Source organism: Polyodon spathula, chromosome 1 (genome assembly GCF_017654505.1).
Source record: "Polyodon spathula isolate WHYD16114869_AA chromosome 1, ASM1765450v1, whole genome shotgun sequence".
NCBI classification, from domain to species: domain Eukaryota; kingdom Metazoa; phylum Chordata; class Actinopteri; order Acipenseriformes; family Polyodontidae; genus Polyodon; species Polyodon spathula.
Window position 1 is genome coordinate 107,861,790 of NC_054534.1, and position 27,829 is coordinate 107,889,618.

Below are 27,829 nucleotides of genomic sequence, written 5' to 3' on the forward strand. Positions count from 1 at the left end.
GAGCATCTTGTGACAAATTGTTAAATAAAACCTGAGACAAACTTCTGGTTAAACAAAGACTGGTGTCCATTGTGACTCTCTTGTGCCTTATTAAAAACACATGTTGCCTAAAAAAAAAAAAGACAACCCGTGTCTGTCCAGCCACCTCGGTCTTTGGCGAAGAGCATTTCAGAAGACGTCTATCGGTGCACCTTTCCAACAGCCACCAACGTGGATTTTATGTGAGTATTGGGTACTTTTAGTATGAAACTTCAGTAGGTGATGTGAGGCAAGTAAATTTCTTATTCTTAGAATACAGTAAGCTATTAGACCAGCACCAAGCCCAAATACAGATGTCTAGCATTGCATACTGTGGGATCCTACTATAAACAATGACAAATGAAACTGACACAAGACTCAAGTCTTGCAATAACGAATCTATCCCAAACCCCAAGCAAACTTGATGAGTATTGCATGCTGGTGTTCTGTGCTTCTGAACTTGTGAAACCAAGAAATCTTTGCTTTTGAAGTAGCTTGTGGTAAGTTCTCAGTTCCTTATCCAAGTACGAAATGTAACCATTACCTGATGGGTGTTCATCCTAAAGACCCTGCTAACCTGAATAAGATATCAAAGCTGCACGTAAGGGCCTGTGATGCAGTCATGCCTGCCTCGGGCATATTTGGACTGCAGACACAGGCATCACTTTTCCTTTCATCCAGCCTGAGTGGGAGAGACTATGAACAGAGGTATCAAGTTACTTGTCTCTGCTTATTCACTTGTGTAATTATATGAATGCAATTTTATAGTTACATGCTTATAGTAATTACTATGTGCCGTGGTTTTAGTTTGTCCCACTGTGGCCTTGTGGCTGTCACCCCTTCCTCGGGATGGAACAACCTTAATCTGCTCCTTGTTTTTCTCTCAGGCTGCTGGCTTTATTTTGAAGTTTTAAAAATGCAATTTTAGTTTTGTTATGAAAGTTATATAAAATTAACGGTAATCGAGTTTTGTGTGAATGTCTCGTTTTTTTTTTTTCCACAAATGCGAGCACAGCTGCCTGACACAGCAGTCCTGCTTTTGACCGAGACGTGAGCTTCGGGGCGAAGCTGTTTGCAGCTTCATCCACGGTGTCTCATTGCCACATTGGTTCTGCTTGCAGTATTATGATGTCTGTTGGGGGCTCTGCCAGCAGGTTTTTCCCTGTCAGGGCTGTGTTGGTTTGCCAGAAGCGCTATATAGGTGGCCATCCCTAATTTATTGCTTCTGCAGTAACTGTGGGTCACAGACCTGCTCAGTTTCCAACACTGTACCCATACTGAACTGCAAAGAAGGGTACTGTACCGGGGTACCCGAATCGTACCATATAGAGTGTACCACCACTGAGTGTACCACTGTACCAGGGTACCCAAATCGTACCATATAGAGTGTACCACCACAGAGTGTATCACTGTACCGGGGGTACCTGTTTTTATTTGGCTACAGTACTTTTGAGGGGGTGGCTGCATCCCTCTCTGAGGGCGCTGTGCCAAGGGAGAGCTGGAGAGGTGAATGGTCTTCCTTATCATCCCCTGCTTCTCCCTCCCCTCCTGCTTCTAGGAAGAGGAGGAGAAAGTCACCAGTGTCATCGATCAGCAGACTTTGAACAGCTGAATAAGCTGTGGGCAGCTGTTTCTCAGCAGGGCACAGTACTGGCTTGACTGTTGCGTGAGGAGATGGGCGATCCAGAGTTACCTGGACTCAGATAGCGCAGTGCCATTGGCTCGCCTTTCTCTGTTGGCAGAACTTCTGCCTCTGATTTATGAGGCAGCTGAAGACACATGTCCCATGTCCCTGAAGACACATGTCCTGACACTTATCCTGGGGTCATCTGATTACAGCCATGGCTGTTTCCTGGTCTGTGGGGACCTTGTATAGCATCCATGATGCAAGAAAACTTGGCTTGGCTAAGTTCCCTCCAGTGGATGCAGCATTCGCTGCTTTGGTGCAGGCGCCCAGGTTAGTTCTCCTTAAGGACGCTACCTAAGCAGTGTTGTCTCTCGGGTTGTCCTTTAGCGGGCTTACTCGGCTGCCATGTTCATCGCACTGCTGGGTAATTTATAAAAGTATTTTGGTGGCATCCCAAACCATCCAGCCTGTGGCTCTAGGTCTGGCCCCTGAACGGCAACATTTGAGCCATCGGGGGTTATCTATAGGGTCGTTGACACCTTACAGAATGCCAGAGCAGCTTTCCAAGTATGGGTACAAGTGGAGCGATTTTCAGACGTGGTGCTTGTCTTTGAGCCCACGACCTGTCCGTGGCAGTTATACTGCAATTTTTATAGAACCTATTTGATCCCCCTCTACATTTAAAGGTCTATTGTGTAGCTATATCAACATTGATGCTCCCCAGGAGTTCATTTCCTGTCACACTTTCATATATTGTATGTAGAGAACCACTTGTCCTCAGCCTCTATCTGTTGTGGCTCTGTTCATCAGGCTGTTTCCCAGCCCTCTGCTCTACCCGCCAGTTTGCATGTGCTACTCCTTGATTTCTCAGGGGATTTGTGGTCTCTGATTTCTCAGCAGACCTCCCTTCAGGGAGGCCCTGAAGGTACCACACAATTTCCCAGAAGGCTTTGTTACAGAGCACAAATGTTTTGCCTGGCTGGATTGAGATTTGTGTGGCCCTGCCCAATTACCAGACCATAATGTCCTGCCATGATGATTTTTTTCCAAGCGAGTTTCCTGACGGGATGCAAGGCCCAAAGCACAGGGTCTTCCCCTCCAGAGGTGTTCGAGTCAACACCTTGCCAAGCTGCTGAAAGCCAGCTCGCCTCGGGGGGGGGGGGGGGGGGGGGGGGGGGGGGGGGGTCCAGGGGACTGGTATGTATACTTAAGTAAACAAAAGCACACAGCAGCACAAATGTTTGTACAAACAGATGTACTGATAGAAACCTGGTAATACGAGAAGCCTGTCAATGACATTAGTCAAGAGGCACTGCCATTGGCTGGACAATGTTCGGGACCATCTGTGTTTTGGATTTTTCACACAGACCACTTGCCACATTTTTTTTCACAACAGCATTTTAAAACTGTTTTGTGTATGTATAAGTACATGTAGAAAGTAAAGTGTTTATTTAATAGTATTAATAGAATACTAACTTAATGAGATTCCTGGGCTTAGAGCTTCGCTACCAGTTCAGCAGGAATGCTGTCATTTTGCACACAGTTCCTGTTTCTTGCTTACGTTTGTTTTTGGTTTTTTGGGTTTTTTTCCCCACATTCGGAAGGCTTTGTAGATAAATCTCATCTCGGTTTTGTAGATTGAGTGCTTTGTTTTACAAAACCTCCTGACAAATGCTGCATTGGGCCTCGGATCAAGTAAATGCCAGTGCTTGTCCCTGCAACAGTTACCTCATGTAGCAAATTAATCTATCCATTTCTAATGCAACTTATTACTCGCCAACTTCGCTCGGTGTACAGGAAAAAAAAAAACTGGAATACAAAGATGAGGTGGGTGGGAAGCAATTTGAATTAAAAATGATTGGAGAGTGTACAGGATGTTACCACTGATGGTGGGCTGAAACGGGATTGGGGGCAGTCGGACACACAGGATTTGGGTAAATATGAAAGCGTTAAGACTATTTCCAGAAGTGGTGTTTCATAAATATTTTTGACATTTAGTTTTGTGATCTTAAACCTGGCTGAAATAATCCCATATAATATGGAGCTGAAATCAATCATTCACAGTATGACAGTCAAGTGTCAAGTCACAAATATAGGCTCTTTCTGTTTCACATTAACTTCTGTTACTATATGCAGCTAACCTCTGCAAAAACATTATAATGAAATTGGGAGTGTGTTGCGTTGATTAACATCTTATGGTTGGGTCTACCTGTCACAGGTACATTTTAGCTGTATTTTAAGATCTGCTTATCTAAGAGATTAAATGTGTCATGAACATTCTTTAGGACAGGTTGAGGTTATCTCGATCTAGGTCAAGGTTTGGTACTGATCTGCTGGGCTAAAGCAGGGATAGACAAGTGGCTCTTCTGGTACCTTCCATTGCAGTAGTTTGTTTCTGTTTAATTGCTCCTGCTGAAGGTTGTTTCAATAAATAAGAACTGCAGTGGAATGGTCTGGAAGAAGAAAGGTTGCCTCCCCCTGGAATAGAGGAACTTTTCCAGAATTTGATAGAACTGCATGGACATTTGTAACAAGGACTGCAGATTGAATGAGGTGTTTACCTTGGGAGTAAGCTGTATGATTGATTTTAAATTGCTCTATGTAGTTGGCATTTCTGGGCGCAAGTCATCGTTGCATGGTTTCAAGGTGCTGACCCCACTCATGGGATGATTTTGGTTAGTGTAGGTTTTATGCCTTTTTTTTTTTTTTTTTAAACTTTCTTCCTAATATGATTTATTTTTTTATTTATTATCACTGTTTGGAGGACTTTTGCTTCTCCTCAGTCGTATCCTCTATTCACTGATTCTCTTTCGCTGAATCAGCGTGTCACTGTTCACTTTATTCACCCTTGTAGGGATGCTAGTTTTCAGAATGACATACTGCAGATGAATTTACCTTCTGTTGAAGAGAGCTGGTGATTTAGGTGACAATGTTTTTCCAATTTCTGATTCCATTGCTTGTTTGCCGAACACAATTTTGGTTAGCTGTTGGCTCTTTTTTGCTGCTGTTGCTTTGCAGCGGGAAGTCCTGGTGCAGGTGAGAATTGCAGAGAGCTGGAGGATCCTTACAAAAAATTGGTTGGATAATCAGAAAGCCACTTGGTAGATTTGTGAACTCTCTCTCTCTCTCTCTCTCTCTCTCTCTCTCTCTCTCTCTCTCTCTCTCCTCTCTCTCTCTCTCTCCGGAACTGTCCTCAACCTTGATGACCGCTTGTCGTCTTTGCAGCCCTCACCCGGTGAAGCCCCTCGGCTCCTCTGCCCCCCTGGATGACAAGAGGCACGGTGGCAGCTCTGTTCCCATCAGTGTGCTTGAGAAGCTGAAATCCACTGTGCGGCCAGTACACAGCACGCTGCAGGGGCAGCATCATGCAGGGGGTATTAAGGTACAGTACACCAGGGGTGTAGGGGCACCCCAAACTGCTACAGATGCTTCTGTTTTTGTGAACGACTAACCCCACCCATCCCCCCCTTGATGTTGATGGTGCTTTCCAAAATGTCTGTCCATGCATGACAATTTATAAAAAACTAAATTAACTATGGTGCACATCTGTAATACATGCAGCTGAGAGCAATTTTGTATTGAATGTGGTCTGGGGAACATTAGTAAGATTTCATAAAATATTATACACCTTCTAAAAATACATCAATCGGATTACAACCAGTGTGATTGACACAGACTGAGACCTACTCAACTAGGGTGTTTTCATAAAGCATTAGTGTGCCGGTCACTGCATTGCAGTCTCGGTATCTACTGCAGTGCAAATTCGTTGGGAAGGCACCAGGATCACGTGCACTCCCTGAGGTGCTAGCCATGAATATAGAACGGCACACACGTCCTGAACTGATTTCAGCCATATGCAATTATGCATTCCGTACTAATCAGTTAGGCGAACAAACTTTTAATGGAGTCAGACATGTAATCTAGTTAGGATCCATACTCCAGAGGATAGCACTTCAGATGTCGGACTTGATCTCACACTAGATATTAAAATTAATGAATGTTTTTTTTCAACAATTGTTGTGCCATCTGCGGAGGGAAAGCAAACCTTCCATAGTCCTGATTTCTGATTTTTATGAAATTGACCTGTCTCTGTTACACTAAGTTTTACTATGAGGTTATGTGGGCCTGATGGTGATTTTCCTGAAGTTTTTTATTTCTTTTGCTGAACAAAGGATGGTTGAACCCAGTTGTAGTAACCATGATTTTAAATGTGTTGACTTTTTATCAAGGTTTAACATTAGAAAATATAGGAAGGTACAACTCTCCTTTCTGTTTACATGTGTACAGAAGGAACAGGGTGTGTGTCTCCCCTATATAATTACACCTAAGGGGGTATCCAAGTCTGGTTTGATTTAAGTGGTTTCAAACACTGAAGATTAATTGGGATGGATGTGTTTTGAATGGTTTTGATCCCCTTTTTGAATGCTCTGCCCTCAACAGGCTAACGGTGCTTAATCGGTCCTAGTGGATTTCAGACTTTAGCTGCTACATTTTATGCAGTGCTTTTATTACCTGCTTGACTGTGGTGGTTTCCTTTGCAGATATGTTTGAGTAAATTAAATTACTTGCTAGAGCATCCTGAAGTATAGTCAGGAGGGATATGATAGTGAAGCTCACAGGCTGCTTTAATGACGAGGAAGCTACGTCTGCTAATGCATTTCTTCACAAAAAGCTTAGAATAAACATTCTTTGTAAAATCTTTTCATTTAAAATTGATATTGAAATGCTTTTCTTTACCATCCTGATACCCTTTCTGTTTCTTATCTTTATCTTAAATTAACCTCTGTTCTACCCCTCCCCCCCTCCAAGGCCCTGACTTCTCAAGACCATGCAGCCCGCTATTATCACCTGACCCACGATGAGCTCATCGCACTCCTGCTGGAGCGGGAGGCAGAGCTGGACAAGCAAGGGGCGGAGCTGCAGAAGTGGGAGGTTAAGGTGCACGATCTGGAGGAGTACATTGACAGGCTGCTGGTGCATATCATAGAAGAGACACCCACCCTTCTGCAGGTGCCCCAGGGCAAATAGACAGGGAACCCTACCCTACCACACAACCACAGGCTTCAATAACCAACACAGACGCAGCATCATACACAATCAGCCCTGCTGACGACAGAACTGCATTGCAACACCTTGGTTCTAGGCAGTGCATTGTGTGCATGCTCCACAAAGATCGTTCCAGTGCTGGGGGGCGGGGGTTGAGCCAGCTGGCCAATGAAAGTGAAGATCACCTTTCAGACATGCATGCCTACTTCCAATGAGGGTCTACCCCCGTGCTGGGTTTGGAATTATATATTTAGAAATCTAGGAATGTTATGTGTACCCTGCTTATGCGCTTGAGCTGTAATGTACCCACAGTGGAAATGCCAAAGCACTAGACATCTGATGCTCGGAGCAGACTCAGATGCCACCTCAGTTGTCATCAGACTTCACTGCTTTTTTTAACTATCATTGTTCCAGATATTGCTTCTACTGAACTCATTCTCCGCTTGGATCTCCTCTGCTGCATCACTTCAGTATTAATGGCTTCCAGTTTTGCTACAAAACTAGTCGTCTTGAACCTTTCACAGATCTTTTGAATGTGATTGAAGCAAGACTGTCCTCTGCAGTGCATTCTTGCATGTACAGGGAGAGCCTTGAGGGTGGGCTGTTTTAAGGGGGTGATGTCAGACAACACATGCTGGGTTCCTATTGGACGTACAGCTGTGCTTCAAACCTTTAGACTACTTAGGCCAAAAGATTATTCAGTATAGCTGAGCTCCACAGGACAAATCAGCAAGTTGCTCAATTTCTTACAGAAATAAGTGTGATGTTACTTTCTTCGGGTGGTAATGGTTTCCTTCATAGTAATTTTGAAACTGTTTGAACAGCTGAGAAGAAAGCAGAAATATTGGAATTCCAGCTCATTGTATCCCTTGTCTTACCAGTTGTTGCTACTGTTGTAAGTTACAAGGGATATGTAATACATATGATCATAACCATCATTTTATTCCAATTGTGGTGGACAAAAAGCAATATTGAAAACTTGCCATGACCATTCTAATATACATGTAATTACCAATTAAAAAAAACAAAAAAAAGCTAAAGTTATAAAGATTTAACAGGACAGGGCTACTGGCTCTGTGACCTTGCTGAGCCAAAATAATTGTGCTGTACTTAAATATACTGTAACCAATTGAAAATGTCTGCATACCTCTCTTGTGGACATAGATAAAAAAAAGTGCCACCAAAACAGTATTGATCACCCAGTGACTGGTTTCTATACTGTGTTCCCAGATGCTTCTCTGTCTTGCTGCAGTCACCTATTTCTGTATCTGTCACTTTGTGATTTGTGTAGGTCTGTACCGTCTACCGTTATACGTTTGTGCTAAGTTTGCATTCATTTATACACGCCTGTCTTTTTTTTTCTGTTTTTCATCCAGTTGGTTTTGAATCTTACCTTCTCCCTTTTGTGCATCTGGTTTTCCATGTTATAGTCCATTGGCACTACAGATTGGAGTGTGTGTTCTGAGTGGAGCCCCTGCCTTCGCTTCCTTATGCCCTTTCTGGAAGGAATGATACAACTTGACGTTAATGATGTCTGCACGATATATATTTTAATGAGCTGGTTCAGGCAAGATAGAAAGATGTCCGAGCTGGATAAGTGCCATGTACCGAATGCCAAATGCTGCCTTATGCTTATGTTTTTGCTATTTTTGTATTTGTTATTTGTTCTATCTGTTATAATTTTAAAGGTGCCCCCCACCCCAAAAAAAGTGTAACTAGAAAAAAAAAATGTATATATGAATATGTATTGAGCACTATAACTGTAGTGTTTCTCAGAGTGTGGCACGCGGGTTAAAATCTTTCCAGAAAATATGTATTCCCGCTGCCACCAAAAAGTTGAAGAAAACAGTGTTTCTCTGAGATCCTCAAAAGCAGCGATCTGTCGGTCACCTCGTTCCTTGTTTGATGTGAACTCTTTGTGACTGGGTCCTAGTGTGGGGCTTCCTGTGAGAGGGGTGGGTCGCAGCCTTACCATCTCGGGGTTCATTCATGGGCAGCCACCCCTGCACCTGTCCTTACAGATGATTCCTAATCTGTATAACATGCTTCCAGGCTTTCAAAACAAGCAGCAGCAAACGCCCTGACCTGTTTGTTACCTTGCAAGGGACAGAGACCGGACCATTCTATTTAATTGAGGGGGGAGGGGGGGGGGTTCTTCTGGGCATCCAGGTATTGAACAGCACCTTTCCCATTTTAATGAACACTGACGTGGAAAATGTACACGGCACTGTGCGTCTAGTCAAGCTCACTGGATCAGCTGCTTGCCCTGTTTCAGCTTGCAATTTTGCTTAAACACCCACCAGTAACGGCTTTAAAAGGTGGTATTTTGGAGGGCCGTTTATAACTCGAGTCCAGTATTGAAATAATACACAGCTTCTTCCCTGATTTATCTTTCACTTGCCATGCAGGGGGAGCTTCTGCTGCTGTTGTAAATGATGCCAATAAATGTTGATAGTGTGACACAAAAAAAAGTTTACAATTGTATTAAAGATGCTTCTTTCTGTTAGTTTGTTTTCTATATACTGAGAAGTGTTGGTTCTGTGTTTGTTTTATATATATATATCTGCAATTAACCTATGTTTGTATTAAGAATTCTATAATAAAAAGCACTTTTCAAATAAATGAATAACTCCCTCTCAAGCAGCTTTTACTTCTAAATGTTTCTTCTTCACTGTGTTTGGTTCATGGAGAGCCGATCTGCATCTCAAATGCCCCTTTTCCACTGGCACATCCGACCCGTGAGGGCTCGGTACGGTGCGGGTACGGGTGCTTCTCCACTGGCACATCCAACCCGTGAGGGCTCTGTACGGTGCGGGTACTGGTGGGTCTCCACTGGCTATTTGTCAAGCCAAGTGAGAACCAAACTGTGAAACTCCAACCTCAAGACCTCTGAATCCGGCTGCAAGCATAGGTAGGGGCGGGGTTAAGGATTTTCATCATTATTCTCCAGAAAGAATGAGACAAGTACAGCCTTGGGGTGCTGAGGAAGTGCACGCTCTGGTTTCTCTGTGGGCAGACAGGTGTTCAGGAAGATCTGGAGTCATGCATCAAAAACGAGTTTATGCCCGAATTTCTGATTTGAAGCAAACGGATTTAAACCACGGGTATGGTATACTCGCATCTTGATCTTTATTATATTAATATAGAGTAAAAATTCAACTAAAAAACCATTCAAAAGTTATTTGCAAAGTCTGAGTACTGTACAGCTGTTCCAATGCGTACAACTACGGTTCTCATTGCGCTCAGTTTTTCTGTTTTGGTTTTTTTGGGTTAAGCACCCAGACAAAAAACAACTAGAAACAACTATCCTTAAACAGGGTGACTTTACCATGTTTAACTTCTTTTTAAGGCAATGTTTTACGGTACAATGTTTTATACCGAGGTGTCATGTTGGGTCAACTCTTTCTCAAGCTACCTGTTTGTCAGAATAAAGTTCACAATTAGTCAATTTCCTTTAGCCTTTAACTCAGGAGAAAATGTAAAATCGGATGGATTTATATTTAGTTGAGCGATTTGGGTTTGTTTGGTTTTTTTTTTTGTTTTGAACATATTAACATTTTTTTGATACCCAGTGCTTAATATCAGCAAGACAGGTAATCAAAGTATTTTCAGTTGTGGTGCCACGTGAATTACATTATGTGGCGTTCATATCATTAACAATTCAATACATGGTTACAACCAAGTAGTAGGCCCAGTTACAGAACAAGGGTCACTTGATTTTCATAGATGCTGGTGCAAAAGATAATGAATGAAATAATAAAACACAAACATGAAGTAATAGCATCCAGGCCTAACAGCCTACCTCTTGTATTGCAACTTCTAGAGAAGTCTAGGCCTGAGTCACTGAGTTTTCCTGGTGGATCTGGAGCAAATAACCACGCAGGGGAGCGGAGTGGAGGCCTCGTTCACTGAGATTTCCTGTGTAGGTTCTGATCTACACAGTGTTCTGTCAGACAGGCTCCTTGTGTGTATGAATTGTCACCTCCCCTGCCAGCAGCAGCAGGTCCATGGCCCAGCAGCAACACAGTGGCAGACAGCATCTGCTAGTAGGTAACAGGTGGTGGCACCTTGCAGGCTCTCAACACAGGCAGCAGCTCCTTACAGCCAGGTTATCTGCAGAAGCAGCAGGCAGGAATACAAACAGCAGCCCCTTGCAGGTTCCCAGTTAATGCGTGTCGTGGAACTTTTCAGGTCCGCAACTAAAAGAGCCAACTGCACCAGGTATTCGGATAGAAAGCTTTATTAGTTTGCGCAAACAAGAACAGCTCAACACATCAGTGTTAGGAAACCCGAGCAGTGTTCTCCCATACAGAGTTAGCATACAGTTATTATACCTTTACAAAGAGACAGGGCGTATTCCCTTTCAACCAATAAGCTAGAGCCAACTCAGTTGGTGTAACAAAGAAAGGGGGACAGATAGTACAAGATAGAACACTGTGTGTTCCTGAACAAGTCACTTCACCTCCTTGTACTCCATCCTGCGGATGAAATGGCATATCAATGTCCTATTGTAAGTGACTCTGCATATAATACACAGTTCACAGCCTACCTCTGTAAAGCTCTGTGTGATGGTGGTCCACTATGAAAGGCACTATAAAAAAATATTATTATTATTATTATTTTTTATCTATGTTACCCTGATCTGCGCCAATCAGTCACGACCTAATTGATCTAAAAGCTAGTGTGGAATTGTCACGGTTACTATTTTTTTTTTTTTTAACGAAATTAATTTTATTATTATTTATTTTTTATCTAGATCATCGAGACATTTTTTCCAGAAAATGTCAGTGCTGGATTACTTTTATCCAGATTGTAAATAATTACAGTTATTTAATTGTGGGTTTTTTTTTTTTTTTTTTAAAGGAATTTTGATCACAAAATATAGGATTAGAAACCAGGTCCCTGTTATCCAGACCACTGTTTATTATGCTCTGTTGTCTTCTTGGTGGTGGTTGGTGTTTTTTTTTTTTTTTTTTTTTTTTTTTTGCTTTTGTGTTAGTTAAGACAAGGGGTTTATCTTCACAGATATGTATATATGGAATTATGCACTGTAAAATACTTATAAAAAGTATTGCTTTTCCAAGTCTGTTTGCTTTATTTTTCTATCTAACTTAGAAAACTTTACATTTTGGGAGTGGGGAGGAGTGGTTTTCTTCTCTCAATCAACGGACACACAACTGTATCCCTAACCCCCAGCCTACTACATGGAATGAAGCAGTTCTGTACAGGGCACCCAAGCTGGCTCTCTCTCTCTCTCTCTGAACCGGACTCCCGCAACTCCACACAAGATATAGGCATAGTCCCCATGTAAAACATGTAACAGTACATTTTGCTGTTCTTTTTGCAGTGTATATACTGTGGTGATACAAGGTTGGAGGATATTCACCACTGTAGGTTGATCTGCATTACACATGTATTGTAGTATACAGGGGACACATCAAATCAGCCTGGATTACAAAACGGAAAGCAAGGTTTGCAAGTCTTATCTGTTTGTTCTGTTTCTCCGAGGGCTCTATCGGCTTCTTCGTTAACTTAAATAAGAGAATTCCTACTCTGCACATCCCAACTGGCATATTGTCACAGAAAAAGATCAAACCCCTCCGCTTTCCAGCCAACAGTGACTCTGCTGCCCCTTCTTAAGCACTTTCAAAGTACAAGAACCTCGAGGCACTTTGCAAATAGAACTTCAGTTAATACAGAGCAAAGGTATCCGATCAGCAGCTCTTTCCCCTGCAGTGAGCTGTTTCAAATCAAAGGTATCCGATCAACAACAGAAGAAAACAATTCAAACATGCAGCTGAGAACGGAGTGTTGGGAAGTAGAAATGTAGTTTAAGTGATCTGAATATTGACATGTATTATATCACCCCAGTCCCATGTTAGCGATAATACAATATCTTACACCAGTACTACCTCTTTACGTTATTGCCAATTTAACATGATTAGGGCAGAAACTGGATATCCCTTTTCAGCAGGAGTTTGTAATGTGTTTACAAATAAGCTGTGGAGTTGAACTGTCCTGTAAGTGGTGAATGAGATGGGGCTGCCATTGGAACACATGCCAAAGAAGGAGAGAGAAATTGAGTTCTAACCAAGGTAGTAAATTCCATTTCCTCTCTAGTATTAGCATTAGCTTAATTAGGACTTGTCCCCTTTCTAATAATAACAATAATAATAATAATAATAATAATAATAATAATAATAATAATAATAACTAGAACTGCCAGGCAGTTTTATGGCTCCCAAGCCCCAGTATCAGTACCCGTGTAAGTGTGTTTAGTTCTCAATATGCCAAGTTTAAAATCAGCAATTCAACAGTTCCACAGAAGATTTTGAAAGTTTTTTTTTTCAAAAATGCATCAGACCGCCATCTTGTTTAACGCACAAATGCCATTTTTGAAAATGTAAGTTTTACCAACACAGGCACGATGGTTTCCAAGTTTGGAGTTAATCAAGTGAACCATTTTTAAACTGAAGCAGTTTTAAATATAAGAATAAAATGTAGGAGTGGCAGGCATATTATTTTACAAAACATAACCTTTTTGACATTTGTCATTGCTACTGGGACAAGAACTACAAAGTTTGGAGTTTGCTGGTCAAACAGTGTTCAAATAGCAGATTGCTTTTAAGGGCACGTTTAGTTAAAGTTTGTGGCAGCCATTTCGACATTAAAATTTATCGCAAAAGCTTCTGCTTTGCAAACTTGATGCGGGTTTAGATGCTGAGGATATATGCCAAGTGTCAGATCAATCGCTTCACCGGTTCCCAAGAAAATTTTGAAAGGTTTCTAAAAAAAAAAATGCGTCAAACGGCATTTTTGTTTCCGGTCAACACCGTTTTTTAAAAGTCAGTTGTATTGATACAGTATCAGGGAAGATGCTTGTGAAGTTTGGAGTTAGTCAAGTAAATCGTTTGTCAACTGACGCAGGTTTAAATTTAAAATTAAACGTATAACTAGCGGCCATCTTGTTTTATAAAACATCAACATTTTCACAAATTTGTATCATTGTTACTGGGACGATAGCTACCAAGTTTGGAGTTTGTTGGACAAACGGTTTTCAAACAGCAGCAGTTTGTTGTTAGGGGCGCGTTTCGATAATCACAGCAACTTCTGCTTCGCAAACTTGATGCGGGCTTGGATGCTGATGATATTTGCCGTTTCAGATCAATCGCTTCACCTCTTCCCAAGAAGATTTCGAAATGTTTTATCGAAAAATGCGTCACGGCGCCAATTGCAGGGACGCAGCAGCAATTTTTTTCAGGATCTGACAGCCAATGGATCCAGCTTGTTACCTGCCAAGTCAGAACCTGATCAGTCACACAGCTTTGAAGCAGCAGCAGTTTAACGTTTTGGGAAGAAAAAAATAATAATAATAATAATAATAATAATAATAATAATAATAATAATAATAATAATAATAATAATACAGGTCATTTTAACAGGAGGCTGCAGTATAACAGTGTATATGTATGTATGTATATATCTGAGTGTCTACTATATAAAGCTTATGCTTTCAATTTCAACTCCTGTAAAATGTTATCAGTTTAACACAAACAAGTGCATGTTTTGCTACCTTAGTTATTTACTCCACTTGTGGTATAAGACAGAGCACGTATCCCACCTGTTTCGGATATGTAAATTTACCATTGCCAAAGCTGCGGAGAAATATAGTGACAGAACAAAGCAGTCATGTCTGTGTAAAACTACGCACAACTGTAGGACTGGGGCTACATTTAACCAACCAATCAAAATCCTTCGGATCAGACTAACCCGCAAGGCGACACGTTTGGGAAGTGTATTTTTTGTCTCTCTACTAAACGCCATATATTAGTTAGAAATGTTATTCCAGAAACTACACTTCCGACAATGCCTTATAAATCGTGTGGTATTGTGGGATTTGTAGTACTTAAGTTTGTCAACGTCCGTTCTATAGCTCTAAATCTTGGCGATAGAAAAATCCCTTCCCCAGAATGCCCCGAGGTTTAAATGACCTAGTTTCTGCAGCTTTGATCGAAGAAGTACTTGGCTCCCTCTTTTGAAAAACTGGCTGAATATTAATTTCATAAACAGATAATCGTGCTTCCTTATCATGACGGATGATGTAGCCTACCCGCCATTTAAACTGGGCAAGGCCCGGTACGATCAGGTAAAACGAGACTTTTTAAACAATTTACCGTGCATTAAAATCCCTAGCACAGAAATGCATATTATTGATAATGCAGCATGCGTTGTAGCGTTCGTGCACTGCATTGCAGAGCAATAGAGGGTGCTTAACATACTAGAAAAAAAAAAAAAAAAAAAAGTTTGCATTTCCATTTTCTTGTCAGGTTGGAATTTGTAACTTTGGTAGTGAATTGTGTTTTTAGCACACAATTTGAGCTCGGTAATTGGGTTTGAGGAGTGTCAGTAACGTAATTGTGACGACCACTAGTGACATATTATGATTTCTATTAGGTTAAGTCAACGCCATTCGTTAAATCTACGCCCATGAGCTACAAAAATGTAGACAAGTTACAGTAATTAGTTCAGCAGAATTGACGAAAAACATAGTCGGTTATTATGTTAATCTCTAAGGTTTTGTCTGTATCCTCCCTTTTGCAGATCCTCGCCTTCAATAGCTGTTGTGTTTTATTGTGTTCAGACAGTTCATATTTCTTAACAACAACAACACCACCACAATCATTACAACTGCAGACTGTCTTAAAGAATTACAGTTTACGCGCATCGGTTGAATCATCTGGATAAACAGCGCACGGTATCACAGTTTGGGAAGGATGTAACATTTCAGTTTGTATTGTTAAACTTCTAAAATATATGGCTCATATTCACAGTCTTAAGTCTATGGAGTGTTAAATAGTTATGGGGTTCATTAGTTAAATTGCATTAGATGTAGGGTGACCAGACTTCCTGGTTTTCAACCAAAGGTCCTATTGTGCAGACATTTTGCTCAAAATCTTTAAAAAGTACCAATTTTCAGCTTTTTTTCAAAATAACGTAAACAACTGCTTTTATTTTATGGCACATACAGTGAAAACACACACACACACACACATATATATATATATATATATATATATATATATATATTATATATATATATATATATAATTAGATGGGGGTAATATAGACCATTATTTTTTATAGTGATTAACACCAGTGTACGTGCTTATTCCTCAGTGCGCCATGCGTTTTAATTTAGTTTATATTCATTATGAATCTACAATTGTGTGTAATGCAGTAATGCTGTACCTGTATTCAGTTCTGGTGGGATTTTATCCCAGAAACTCCAGGTTAAACCACACCACCACCTGGCTTTCCTAAACAGCATACAGAGTGTACTCATAAACGTTGTTAATGACATCCTGCTGAATGCAGATGGAGGGCTGTTATCAGGGATTGTCTTTTTGGATATCTCTGCTGCATTTGACAACACTGATCACAATTCTTCTTGATCGTCTTGAGAAAACTATTGGCATTACTGGCACAGCACTCTCCTGGCTGCAGTCCTATTTAACCTCCCCACGTCAATGTGGGTTCTTTGGAGGATCACAGTCGTCTCATTCTCTTGTTGTTTCTGGGGTTCCACAGGGCTCTGTTCTTGGTCCTTTACTTTCTAATGTGTATGTGCAACCACTGGGAAATGTGATCAGACAGCATGGTTTTAATTTCCACTCTTATGCCGATGACACCCAGATTTATTTTAAAATGAGTTCAGGTGATGTAAACGTAAACTCCAGAGTGTCAATATAGGGGCTTGGAAGTCAAAAAAGTTGTTGCAGTTAAATGCAAATAATACTGAATTTCTTTTAATTGGCTCTAAAACAGCACTAAGTAAAATCCCACAACCAGTGCCCTTTGGCAGCCCCCCACTAGCTCTTCGCAAGCTGTGAAAAGTCTTGGATCTTATTTGATTCTACTCTTCGTTTTCAGCATCACTTTTCAACTGTAGTGAAGTCTGCTTATCATCATGTGGAATATATCTCAAGTCCGTTTGTATCTTGTAGAATCAGATGTAGAAATTTTAATGCATGCGTTTGTTTCATCCCATCTGGACTACTGTAACGCCCTATTGGCTGGTCTACCTTGTAAACTAATCATTCGCTTACAGCAGGTTCAGAATACAGCTACACAAATTCTGACAGGTACAAAAAGATTTGAACATATTACACCTGTTCTTGACCACTTGCATTGGTTTCTGCTGAAGTACAGAGTTATTATAAAAATGTTATTCATTACATTTAGGGATGTCTCTGGAAACGGCCCTGCTTACATTAATGATATGCTTTTACCTTCTATACTTGGATGCCAGCTGAGATCTGCTGAGGCTGGGCTTCTGGTGACTCCAATGATAAAAAGCAGCTCTTGTGGGGGAAGAGCCTTTAGTCATTATGCTCCTGTATTGTGGAACAATCTTCTGAAATCCGTAAAGCTGACTCAATAAATTTATTTAAACCAAGGCTTAAAACACATCTTTATGCAGAGGCCTTTTTGTAGATTGGGATGGCATTTTTTAGAATTTTGTTAATATTTATTTTTCCCCCCATTTGTTTTTGGATGTTTTTTGATATTGGTTTATTGTATTATTATATTATTATTGTATAGTATATTTTTTTGTAATGTGAAGCGCTTTGGGATGCCTTGGCGTGAAAGGCGCTGTACAAAATAAATTTGATTGATTGAACAGCAACGTCAATAAATAGAGCCATTATTATTGAACTCAATATAAAAGTACACAATGTGGTTACTTAAACTAATTAGACACAGATTATACACCCAGAAGCAGGGTTGAAATTCTGCCACTGGCACTCTGTACCAGGACTTTATTTTACCTGCTTTTCATCCAACGCAAATGCATTCCATCCACTCACACAATCCACTAGTGCAACGTTTCTCAAATGCGCTTTCATTCAGCACAGTTTGTGCTGTTTGCATTTTGTTTCTGTTAGCTGCTATTGGCCACCATTAACTTCAGTATAATCACTGCATGTTGATTGGCCGAACTTTCATTCTGATCAGATTTCATTTTGGCATGAGTCACAAATCTATGCCCATTCCGGTTTGTGTCGGTGCTCATTCGTTGATCAACGAGAAAAGACTTTAGCAGTGCAACATGAAAACAGCAGGATGGAGTACTGCAATTATCATTATTTAAGCGATAGTGCCTGTCAATGATGGCTCTATGTGTGACAGTTGACCCGTCCTGAGCCGAAGGCTTGCCTGTAAGCTGTCCAGAGCTGCGTTGTCCTCCAATGCTGTAGCTCTGGGTTGGCTGCATGGCAGGCCTGCAGAGTGAAAAGAAGCGGTTGGCTGATGGCACACGCTTTGGAGGACAGCGTGTGTTCGTCTTGGTCGCTCCCGAGTCAGCGCAGGGGTGGTAACGGTGAGCTGAGCCTAAAATACAATTGGCATATTTCAAATTGGCAGAAAAACGTGGTAAAATCAATTTGACGACTACAATTTATTTTAAAAAGAAGAAAAAAGTAGTAAGTACAAAATAAATAAAAGAAACAGGGATAGATGTTCTAATCCAAGGCTATTGTTGTAGCATGGCCAGGTCCTGTTGTAGGCGAGTACCCAGGGTCTGGAAAGTATGGGGATGATTTCAGAGAATAATGTGGAGATTAAAATGGCCAAGTACATCATCATTAGTAGTAGTGCCTGTTGCATAATACATTTGAAAGATATTTTAGCCCCTATTGTTTGACTTTGACCTTTTTGTATCATTTTTTCATAGCAGTTATTTTTTATAAAATCATCCCTTTTTTGGATCTCTTGAAACAAAACTCCCTCTCTACAGCAATTACTGCATAGTGTAATATTTCTCAATGCTTGTCATTTAAGGTTTATCTGAAGTGTAATATTACAGTGCATGACTGAGTGATGCAAGCAGAGGGTACAAAGCTTTCAGTATTTTCAGCTTCTTTGTTTATGGTGAATTGGTTATAATTGATCAGTTATTTAAGGCTTATTTTGTATTTAGAAATGTATTGTGTACCAATATGTGCATATTTAAGTATTTAATTGGCACTCAAATTGTGTCGATTTTTTAAATGTTTACACCCAGCTGTGCATATGAGTATCTGCATTTTTTTTGTTGAGAATTTCACCCCTGCTCAGAAGTGTACTGAAATTAGCTAGTTTCAAGTAAATATTATTTAGTATTATTATGTATGTGGACCCACATGCTGGAAAGCTGCCAATGTTTTTGGTTTGTACAGATATTTTTGTTAGTTGCTACCTATCTGTTGAACCCTCTTATAAATATAAGCATCTGCCCGGCATCTGATAAAAAAGGGTCTCGGTGGCTCAGTGGGTTTATTCTCACTCTTCTCTTTCTGTATGTAATGGGCAGCGTTCTGGGATACAGTACACTTCCCTGTTGCAAATTCTGGCCCCAGTCGGTGAGATGAGGGTACAAGCTCTTAAGACCTTGAATGCAGCCCGGCTGTTTTGCATTGTGGTTAAGGCGCTTGCTTGTGGTGTGTCTTGTCGTCGGTTTGCCCCGTTACACCAGTGTGAAAATGTATCATCATGAGTGATTGTGACAGATCGAATGACGCTTGCTGTTAGATCTCCCTCCCAATCTGTGAGGGTACTAGGTAAAGGGAACAAAGTACCCTTGACCAAAAGGCATGACGCTTTATTCCCATGGGTAGGTGGAAGTTGGTAGACTAGAAGAGGGACTGAGCTACAGTACCCAAACTCAGTGACCTGAATGGGAAATGGCGTGGCATCCGCGAGTTGGAGGTGCAGATGCGCTCGCTAACCAAGGGGTCGTGAGGGAGGGTATAAAATAGGGGTGTAGCACAGTAATCTATTCCTTTGCAAATGGTTAGATTTGACCTTGAAGGAATACCATGTAATACTAAAAACCGTGAGTGTTTGTTTTGTGTTTGTTAGTGTCGACTGTAACTGTTGTTTGTCTCTATAGACTACCAGTAACATGATCCAGAGCTGTAACACAAGCCAGCATCAACCTGGATATCACTTTCACCCCAGCATTTCACGGAGAACTGCAAATTGCATCACCAGCACGTAATATCACTTCACTGTCTTGTGTTTGTGTTTAGTGTGTAGTGTTGATGTGTGTAAAACCCGGACTTCTGGTTGAGGGTCAAACCTGGGGAATACAATTACGAGGGATACACGTCATTGTATCACTCCAACATTTATTATTTACTGGTGTTTGCCTTCAGGCTGTGGACATTATCATTCATTAAATAAAACACTGAAAGCAATTGTCTGTGTGATTAATCTGCTCTGCACTGCACTCACCTGTATTCATTCACCACTTTGCCACAGTGATTAAAAGCATTTCAACCCAGTGCTTAAATCCATCGGAGCCACTGTGTTATTCCAGCCTAATAAATCCATCTGTGACTGTATCAAACCTGCTCTCTTTCAGACCACGTTTTCCGGGAGGCTGCGACACTACATGGATATCATTGACCCACGGACGCTCTTTGTAACAGAGGTACAGATATTCACCTAATCTTTAATCCGACCGCAGTGGAAATTGTGTTAAAGTATCTTCAAATTACACTGTCTTACTTATTTTTTTACTGCCCCCTTTGAATTCCATAGAGGGTAGGAGACCCCTCTACGCACAGAGTGGTGAGGGGATGGAATGGGTCACCCCGCTGTGTTTTTAAAGGAGACCCCGCTACACACAGAGTGGTGAGGGGATGGAATGGGTTACCTAGCTGTGTTGTTGAAGGAGACTCTTCTACACACAGAGTGGTGAGGGGATGGAATGGGTCACCCCGCTGTGTTTTTAAAGGAGACCCCTCTACACACAGAGTGGTGAGGGGATGGAATGGGTCACACAGCTGTGTTTTTAAAGGAGACCCCTCTACACACAGAGTGGTGAGGGGATGGAATGGGTCACCCCGCTGTGTTTTTAAAGGAGACCCCTCTACACACAGAGTGGTGAGGGGATGGAATGGGTCACACAGCTGTGTTTTTAAAGGAGTCACCTCTACACCCAGAGAGTGGCGAAGGGATGGAATGGGTCACCCAGCCGTGTTGTTGATGCTGAATTTTTAAGATCTGTTAAAAGCCGATCAGACAAAGTTCTGGGATCGATCGGTTACTAGGAACTGGAAAAGCATTTTAAGTTTTCTTACTTTTTTGCCTTCTTAGCTATTTACAGTAATTCTACTTCTTTATGCAGTTACTCAACTACGTAAGTCTGTGTTAATGTGCTTTAACTGTGAGTTCAGGAGCTGCCTATCATACATGAAGACTAGTGTATTTTGATATTAGTAAGCACCAGCCCCATCTAGTGCAGAGCAGTGATTTGCCAGCTAAAACAGAGGAAATTAGCAGATTGCTACAGCAGATGGTTGTGGTTCTTGCTTTTTTAAAGACACCTTGGCTGATCTTGCCTGCATTACATATATCTCTGGCAGACAACTAGAACCGAAGAGCAGACCCCGAACGTGGTTAAAAACACCTCCACAGACTTGGCTTTAAAAAATAATATTGCAAGTAGATCACTCAGAAGAATTGCAAACATCATAACAGCTAAAGGGACAAACTAAACGAGTAATTATTTTAAAATACTGTGATCAGAAGCTGTCGCCCCACTGTGATGGTGCAGCTTGTCGGTGGGCTCACAGCAGCACAACTGCAGTGTTGGAAACAATAGTGAATTTAGACAGAGTGGCGAGGGTATGGAATGTGTCACCATTCTATGTTGGCAATGTGTAATCTTTGGGATCCTTTAAGACCTGACTTTGACAGGGTTTTGGGATCAGTTGGTTACTAAGAACAGTGTGAGCACTGATGAACTTCATGGCCTCCACTCATTCGTAGGTTTCCTTATAAGTTGCGTGGGTGGGGCAGATCGGAATGGAGAGATTCATTGGTGCTAGAAAAGAAATACTGCAATAAGTCAACAGGGCCATGCCATAGTAAGGTGACTCCACTGCAACTGGTGTTACATCTAGAGCTAAGCTCACCACATAGATTCACCAGCTGTCTTGTTGTCTAACTGTTTTTGCCCAAGACTTCATATACTGCATGACAGGAGCAGTACATTAGAAAGTACAGTAAATTAGGAAAACATCAAGGGATGTACCTATTACTAATGTAACTGCAGTATGTGACTGATACAATACAGGGATGGAAATAAGACTCATATTACATAGCAGTTTGATCCACTCCTGGCTTCGTGATGAGTTTAATACGGCACACCTGAGTTTGTTACCTGTACGCTGTGGCTAATCAAGCTTGTATTAAAATCCGTAGTGGGTGAAACTGCTATGTAATAGGAGTCGTATTTCCATCCCTGTAACACTTGTGAACCTTGACAAATAATTGAACTCTGAACTTAAAATGCTTTAAAACTAGGAGCACCAATTTCTCCTTGTCATTGGTGAGGGGCTTCCTTCTCTATGGTCCAGAACACTATTACTGTGCAGGATAATTTCCCATGAATAGATGGGTGCACCTTAAATGTACATATCTGGTAATTCCCTGTAAACAAATACATTTTGCAGTAGGAGTGCCCATGAGTTTGCAAGTTCAGCAGAGCTTACATTTCCTCTGTGGTTTAAACAAGGAGAGCCAGCTTGAGGCTGCCAGAGAGTCCTTACAACAAGGCCCCCGTGGTGTGTTAGCAGCCTGTCTTTTAAGAAACAAATGAGGCCCGTCCATACCGACACCCTTTGCTGAGCTCTCCTGCTGCAGGCTAATTGAAGCTCAATTAAAAGCTCCATCCCGTGGCTCTGTGATCTCTACGCTGATAGAAAGGGAGCAGGCCCAGGGATGGGGGGCGGACAGGAGGTGGTGACACAGGCTTGCTTGGGGGCTGGTGAAGATGTGTCAGGGCTGAAATGCCTCTGGCACACCTGTGTAAATGTGGAATGAGCTTTATCATTTTGGTGTAAATCATTTTCCAGACTTCATATTCCCTTTTAACTAAAGTAATAAAGAAAATTAAGAACAAGAGACGGCTGTTCGGCCCATCAGTGCCCGTCCTGTTCCTAGTATCTTGTCGGGCTGATTCAGCATCAACAGTGTGGCTAGATAACCCATCCCGTACCCTCACGCTCTCTGTTTAAAGAAGCGTCTTGGCTAGGGTTAACGTTATCATCTCCTTTTAACTTTTTCTGCTCATTTCAGCATGGCTAGGATTCCTATCTCAAGAGATCATGTGTTAAACAGTATAGGACTGTGAAACTTCTAAGAAACTTTGCAATGGCTTGTTTCTTTGTTTTAGAGCCGTTTGAAGGAATCTAGAAAGCTGCTGGATGATTTTAAACATGGACGTCTACCCCCAGGAGTCTCTGATAAACAGGTGCAGTATGGGAGTCAGGAAATGCAGGGACGTAATGTCAGATTACACAATGTCAAGAATAGGGCTGTGCAGAAACCCATTACTCGTTATTGTCTTTTAAGAAGTATTTATCAGCAGGATTTTAAGAAATCCATTTGTTGATTTTTTTAAAAAGCTGTCCTTCCCCACTGTATTAAACTACTACTACTACTACTACTAATAATAATAATAATAATAATAATAATAATAATAATAATAATAATAAAAGCTGTTTGGAAGAATATTTTCCTCTCATCCGGGACGCTGGCATTTTTTTTTGGCATACCTGAAAAGTGTCACTTGGAGCAGAAAATATTCTTCCAATTGGCTTTTAAAACTCTGTGTGCAAGTTAATGGCCTCTTATTTGTACTCAATTTGGATCACTTTTTTAAACAGAGACCCTGAATGAAGCAATGCAGATCCAATGCACTGTGCTCCCTGAAACAGCAGATTAATACATAGGACAGTACTACCCTATCAATATTGCTGGTATCAGTAAAGTAGACCCCAAGGAAGGTACCATTCAGAAATGTTTGTGGGGGTGAGAAATGTAACTATTCATACATAATAGTAAATAAATACAATGCCCATACTTCAGAGAAGTGTGCAGACACATATGAACTCTACTGCTACACACAGCTGTCATTATGAGTATTTGCCCAAATAAATACTTGGCACCATCAGCTGTTTGCCTTACTAGATGGACCATTCCCCTTAAAAAGCTTTTATTTTAGTTTTTTAAATTTTACAGTAAAAAACAAAATATATATTTATTTTTTTCTTTTTGTATTACACTGTTTTCAGTTTAACTGTTCATTTTGTGTGTGAAGCGGTTTTGGGATCCTTGTGTCAGTTGTATTGTATAAAGGCATGGATGTGTGGTGGGTAAGCTTTGTTTTTGAGACTGTAAAATCCTTAAACAAAGATTCATGGGGGCTCCCAGGTGGCGCATCCAGTGAAGGCACTGCGTCCGGAATGCAGGATATGCCCTATAGCTTGGTGATTGCTGGCTTGAACCCAAGCTGTATTACTGCTGACCATGGACAGGAGTTCCAATGGGTCGGTGAACAAGTGGCCAAGCGCTGCCCAGGCGGGGTAGGGGTTAGGTTGGCCAGGGAGTCCTTGGCTCACCGCGCAACAGCGACCCCTGTGGCTGGCTGGGGACCTGTATCCCGGCCTGTACACAATTCAGAACTACAGAGAGAAAAAAAGTGGACGGCGTTTTGGAGGTCGCTAGCGCTCGTCTTCGTCTCTCCCGAGTTAGCTCGGGGGTCGCAGCAGTGAGCCTGGTCGAATTGGACATTCTAAAATTGGGAGAAAATTGGAAAACAAATAAAAATAATTGTTAAAAAAAAAAAAAAAAGATTTGTCAAGCTGAAATGAAAAGTACAGGTTCATCAGTTTTATCGTGCTAAATGTACAAATGCAGCACTACAATAATGCATGCTTTAATCAGGACCAGAGGACACATGGAGACAGAATGAGAACAGAGGGTAGGAGACACTTCTTTACACAGACAGTGGTGAGCATATGGAGCGTGTTACCTAGTCATGTTGTTGATGGTAATTCATTGGGATCCTTTAAGACCCGACCCGGATTTGAGACCAAACAGCTGCTAGGAACAGGACGAGCAGTGATGGGATCCTTTGGTCTGTTGCAACATACTTGAGAATGCAGTCCTTATCTGTGTGCTGTGTTGAGAGCTAGGGTTAGTACAGAACTCGTTAGTTAAACTGATCATTTCTGTGTGGATAATGGCACTGAGTGGGACAGGGACAGGAGAGCACAGGGGCGCTGGAACTAGGGGTGCTGCACCCCCTGGTTTGCATGGCTTCCATCATATACAAGGGTTACAGTTCAGCACCCCCACTTAAAAAATTGTTCCAGTGCCACTGGGAGAGCAGGAATGCTGCATTCTTGTACTGCGTATTTCAACTATCATTTTTAAAACTCTTATTTTAGGCATTTTCTTGCATTTTTTTCTTCTATATTTCTGTATAATTATCATAGTACACTTCATGTGAAAATGAGTCGCTGCATTTTACAATACAAATAAAATCTGTTTTAAAAGTGAATGAGATTTAGGTGTCAATTACATTTCTATAGTGCTCCTTGCAAACATATTCAGTACGTGAAGTTGAAAAGATTAGTTAGCAGATATTAACGAAAGGGTCCTATTTATCACCCAAACAGTTGTCTAGTTTTATAACTGTTTCTTTCCAGTATTAGTCAGTTAAATCCAGTAGACAGGATTTTTGTCATGTAGAAATTTTTTCTTCATTTTTTTAAGTTCAGAAATGTTAAAAAAATAAACCGCTTTGTTTAATATGTTGCAAATACACATCAAGTGGTTCTTATTCATATTAGTTACAAGTTAGTACAGCTCTTTGTCTGAAGAATCACGGGACTGACTTAATACCTTGCTTTCCAATCCTCTAGGGGCAGAAGACTGAGACATTGTGTTTGTTGCAGTTGAGAACATTTTAAGTCTATGTGGAAGTGCTTGATTCATTGCAATTGGAACTACCCTACAGTGTACCATTACTACTGTCCTCCGTACTAACCACAGGATCACCCCCAGTTAGTACACTGCCGTTTACTAACCACAGGATCACCCCCAGTTAGTACACTGCCGTTTACTAACCACAGGATCACCCCCAGTTAGTACACTGCCGTTTACTAACCACAGGATCACCCCCAGTTAGTACACTGCCGTTTACTAACCACAGGATCACCCCCAGTTAGTACACTGCCGTTTACTAACCACAGGATCACCCCCAGTTAGTACGCTGCCGTTTACTAACCACAGGATCACCCACAGTTAGTACGCTGCCGTTTACTAACCACAGGATCACCCCCAGTTAGTACGCTGCCGTTTACTAACCACAGGATCACCCCCAGTTAGTACGCTGCCGTTTACTAACCACAGGATCACCCCCAGTTAGTACGCTGCCGTTTACTAACCACAGGATCACCCCCAGTTAGTACTCTGCCGTTTACTAACCACAGGATCACCCCCAGTTAGTACTCTGCAGTTTACTCTGTACTAACCACAGGATCACCCCCAGTTAGTACTATGCAGTTTACTAACCACAGGATCACCCCCAGTTAGTACTCTGCAGTTTACTAACCACAGGCTCACCTCCTGTTGGTACACTGCAGTTCACCCCTAGAGATTAATCAGCTGTTAACAGTGGGGCGAGCATTAATGAGTCGAATGTTCATCTTACCTTACACATAACAGCCATGTGTGCTGTGACCAGCTGATGCTGTTCCATAAAAATTTGCCCTGTGCATGGAACAGACAAGTAAACACAGGTATGCATTTACTATGTATGCAGTGTGTAGAACTACACATTGAAAAAACATCATAAACATTATTACTATCAATATTTGACTGGACTTCCTTCCACTGGTACTTGACTTAAATAGTGAGCAGGTTGCACTGCTAACATCAAGTTGGTGGGTTCCATTCAAAAAGTAAATGCAGGCTTGCTTATCGGTTTGACTTTTACCATTTTCAAGTGCGTAGTATTTACTAATTTCTATGAGTATGTGACGGAGTGTCCCGCCTCTTTATGTTTATGTTTAGGTACAAGGATTGCACAGCACTTCACGTGCAGGTAAAATAATATGTGAGCACGGGGAATTGCACTTTTATTAATTCAGGTGCAGTTGTACAGAGACTCCAATTGAATGATTGATTAGCAGTCGAGTCTCAGTACAGCTGTGTGTTTTCACTCACTCAGTGTTGTGTGTTCGTGAGTGGAGAACGGGAGAGAGAAGGAGAGTAATAATTAATGATTGCTATTTCGTGCTGGAAGTTCCAGTGCGGTACTTGTTGGGTTTGTCCACTTTGCTGCAAGCTGCAGCACGGTACTTGTTGGGTTTGTCCACTTTGCTGGAAGCTCCAGTGCGGTACTTGTTGGGTTCGTCCACTTTGTTTGTTTGTCTATTTACTTTGGCCAACGCGCCCTTTATTTTCAGTCGTGTATTTTGCTTAAATCTTTTGTTTGTTATTAATTTACAATAAAACTCTGGACGCCGCAGCGTCGCAGATTCACCGCCATTCCTTTGTTGTTGTTCATCCTTCTTCTGGTCTGACGTCACCCCTGCAAAGCAATCCTGTTCACAGTGTACCACTTCTCTCCTTGTTATCCCATCGGAGCAGAGTGTTACAAGTCTGAAATTGCTGCATCATTTGCTCTGCCCTTAAAGGGCTTGTAGTAGACAAAGTAATTCTATAATTCTATGCATTCGTCCATTCGCTATGTAGATCTCAAATTTGTTCACTGATCTTGTATATTTTTTATTTTTAAACATTGTGTGTGGTGCTGCCGTGGTGTCTTGTGTTTGCTGGCATTGCTGTCAGACACTAATGTGTGTATTTCAAAACTGTACATTTTCAGACCTATATGAGTGCACGACAGCTTTATTACAATTGAAATTGAAATAACTAAGGCACACATTGATACTTCTGCAGAAGGTAGCAAAATAAAAAGAAAGACAATGTTGAGATTTATTCAAGAATCCCAGGAACATTGCACTTTCCACCCTTTTTGTGGTATTTTTCGAAAAAGTAATTTGTAGCGATAATTATTTTCCAACCCATTTTGAGAATGCATCTAGTTTACCTCCTCGTACTCTCTAGGCAAATTAGGGTTTATTTTTCTAGGCTACTAAAATACTTTAATACCTATTTTTGAATTGTCCTCAGCTTGCTTACCAGAGCTATTAAAGGAGCAGCTCCATTTGTTAAGCCTTTTAACTCCCCATTAGCGTAACAACTTTCTTGCAAGCCATTTGTTGTGTCAGT

General features: G+C 41.3%; 2 protein-coding genes across 6 annotated transcripts in view; both read left to right on the forward strand.

Annotated features, from left to right (window-relative positions):
- LOC121305172 (rab11 family-interacting protein 5-like) overlaps nt 1-9,313 on the forward strand; it is a 49,995-nt gene extending 40,682 nt beyond the window's left edge. For 2 of the 3 annotated variants that reach the window (XM_041237094.1, XM_041238449.1), the window contains exons 4-5: nt 4,871-5,027; nt 6,455-9,313. In XM_041237094.1, the coding sequence (XP_041093028.1) occupies nt 4,871-5,027; nt 6,455-6,673 (376 nt within the window). In that variant the 3' untranslated portion in view covers nt 6,674-9,313. Of the gene's footprint in view, nt 1-4,870; nt 5,028-6,454 lie in introns of those variants that run through there. The other variant, XM_041237755.1, reaches the window with a different exon arrangement.
- A 5,256-nt stretch (nt 9,314-14,569) lies between these two features.
- LOC121307125 (sideroflexin-5-like) overlaps nt 14,570-27,829 on the forward strand; it is a 56,406-nt gene continuing 43,146 nt past the window's right edge. The window contains exons 1-4 of one of the 3 annotated variants that reach the window (XM_041240293.1): nt 14,570-14,837; nt 19,623-19,726; nt 20,097-20,165; nt 22,917-22,994. In XM_041240293.1, the coding sequence (XP_041096227.1) occupies nt 20,127-20,165; nt 22,917-22,994 (117 nt within the window). In that variant the 5' untranslated portion in view covers nt 14,570-14,837; nt 19,623-19,726; nt 20,097-20,126. The remainder of the gene's footprint in view (nt 14,838-19,622; nt 19,727-20,096; nt 20,166-22,916; nt 22,995-27,829) is intronic. The other 2 variants (XM_041241038.1, XM_041239618.1) reach the window with 2 other exon arrangements.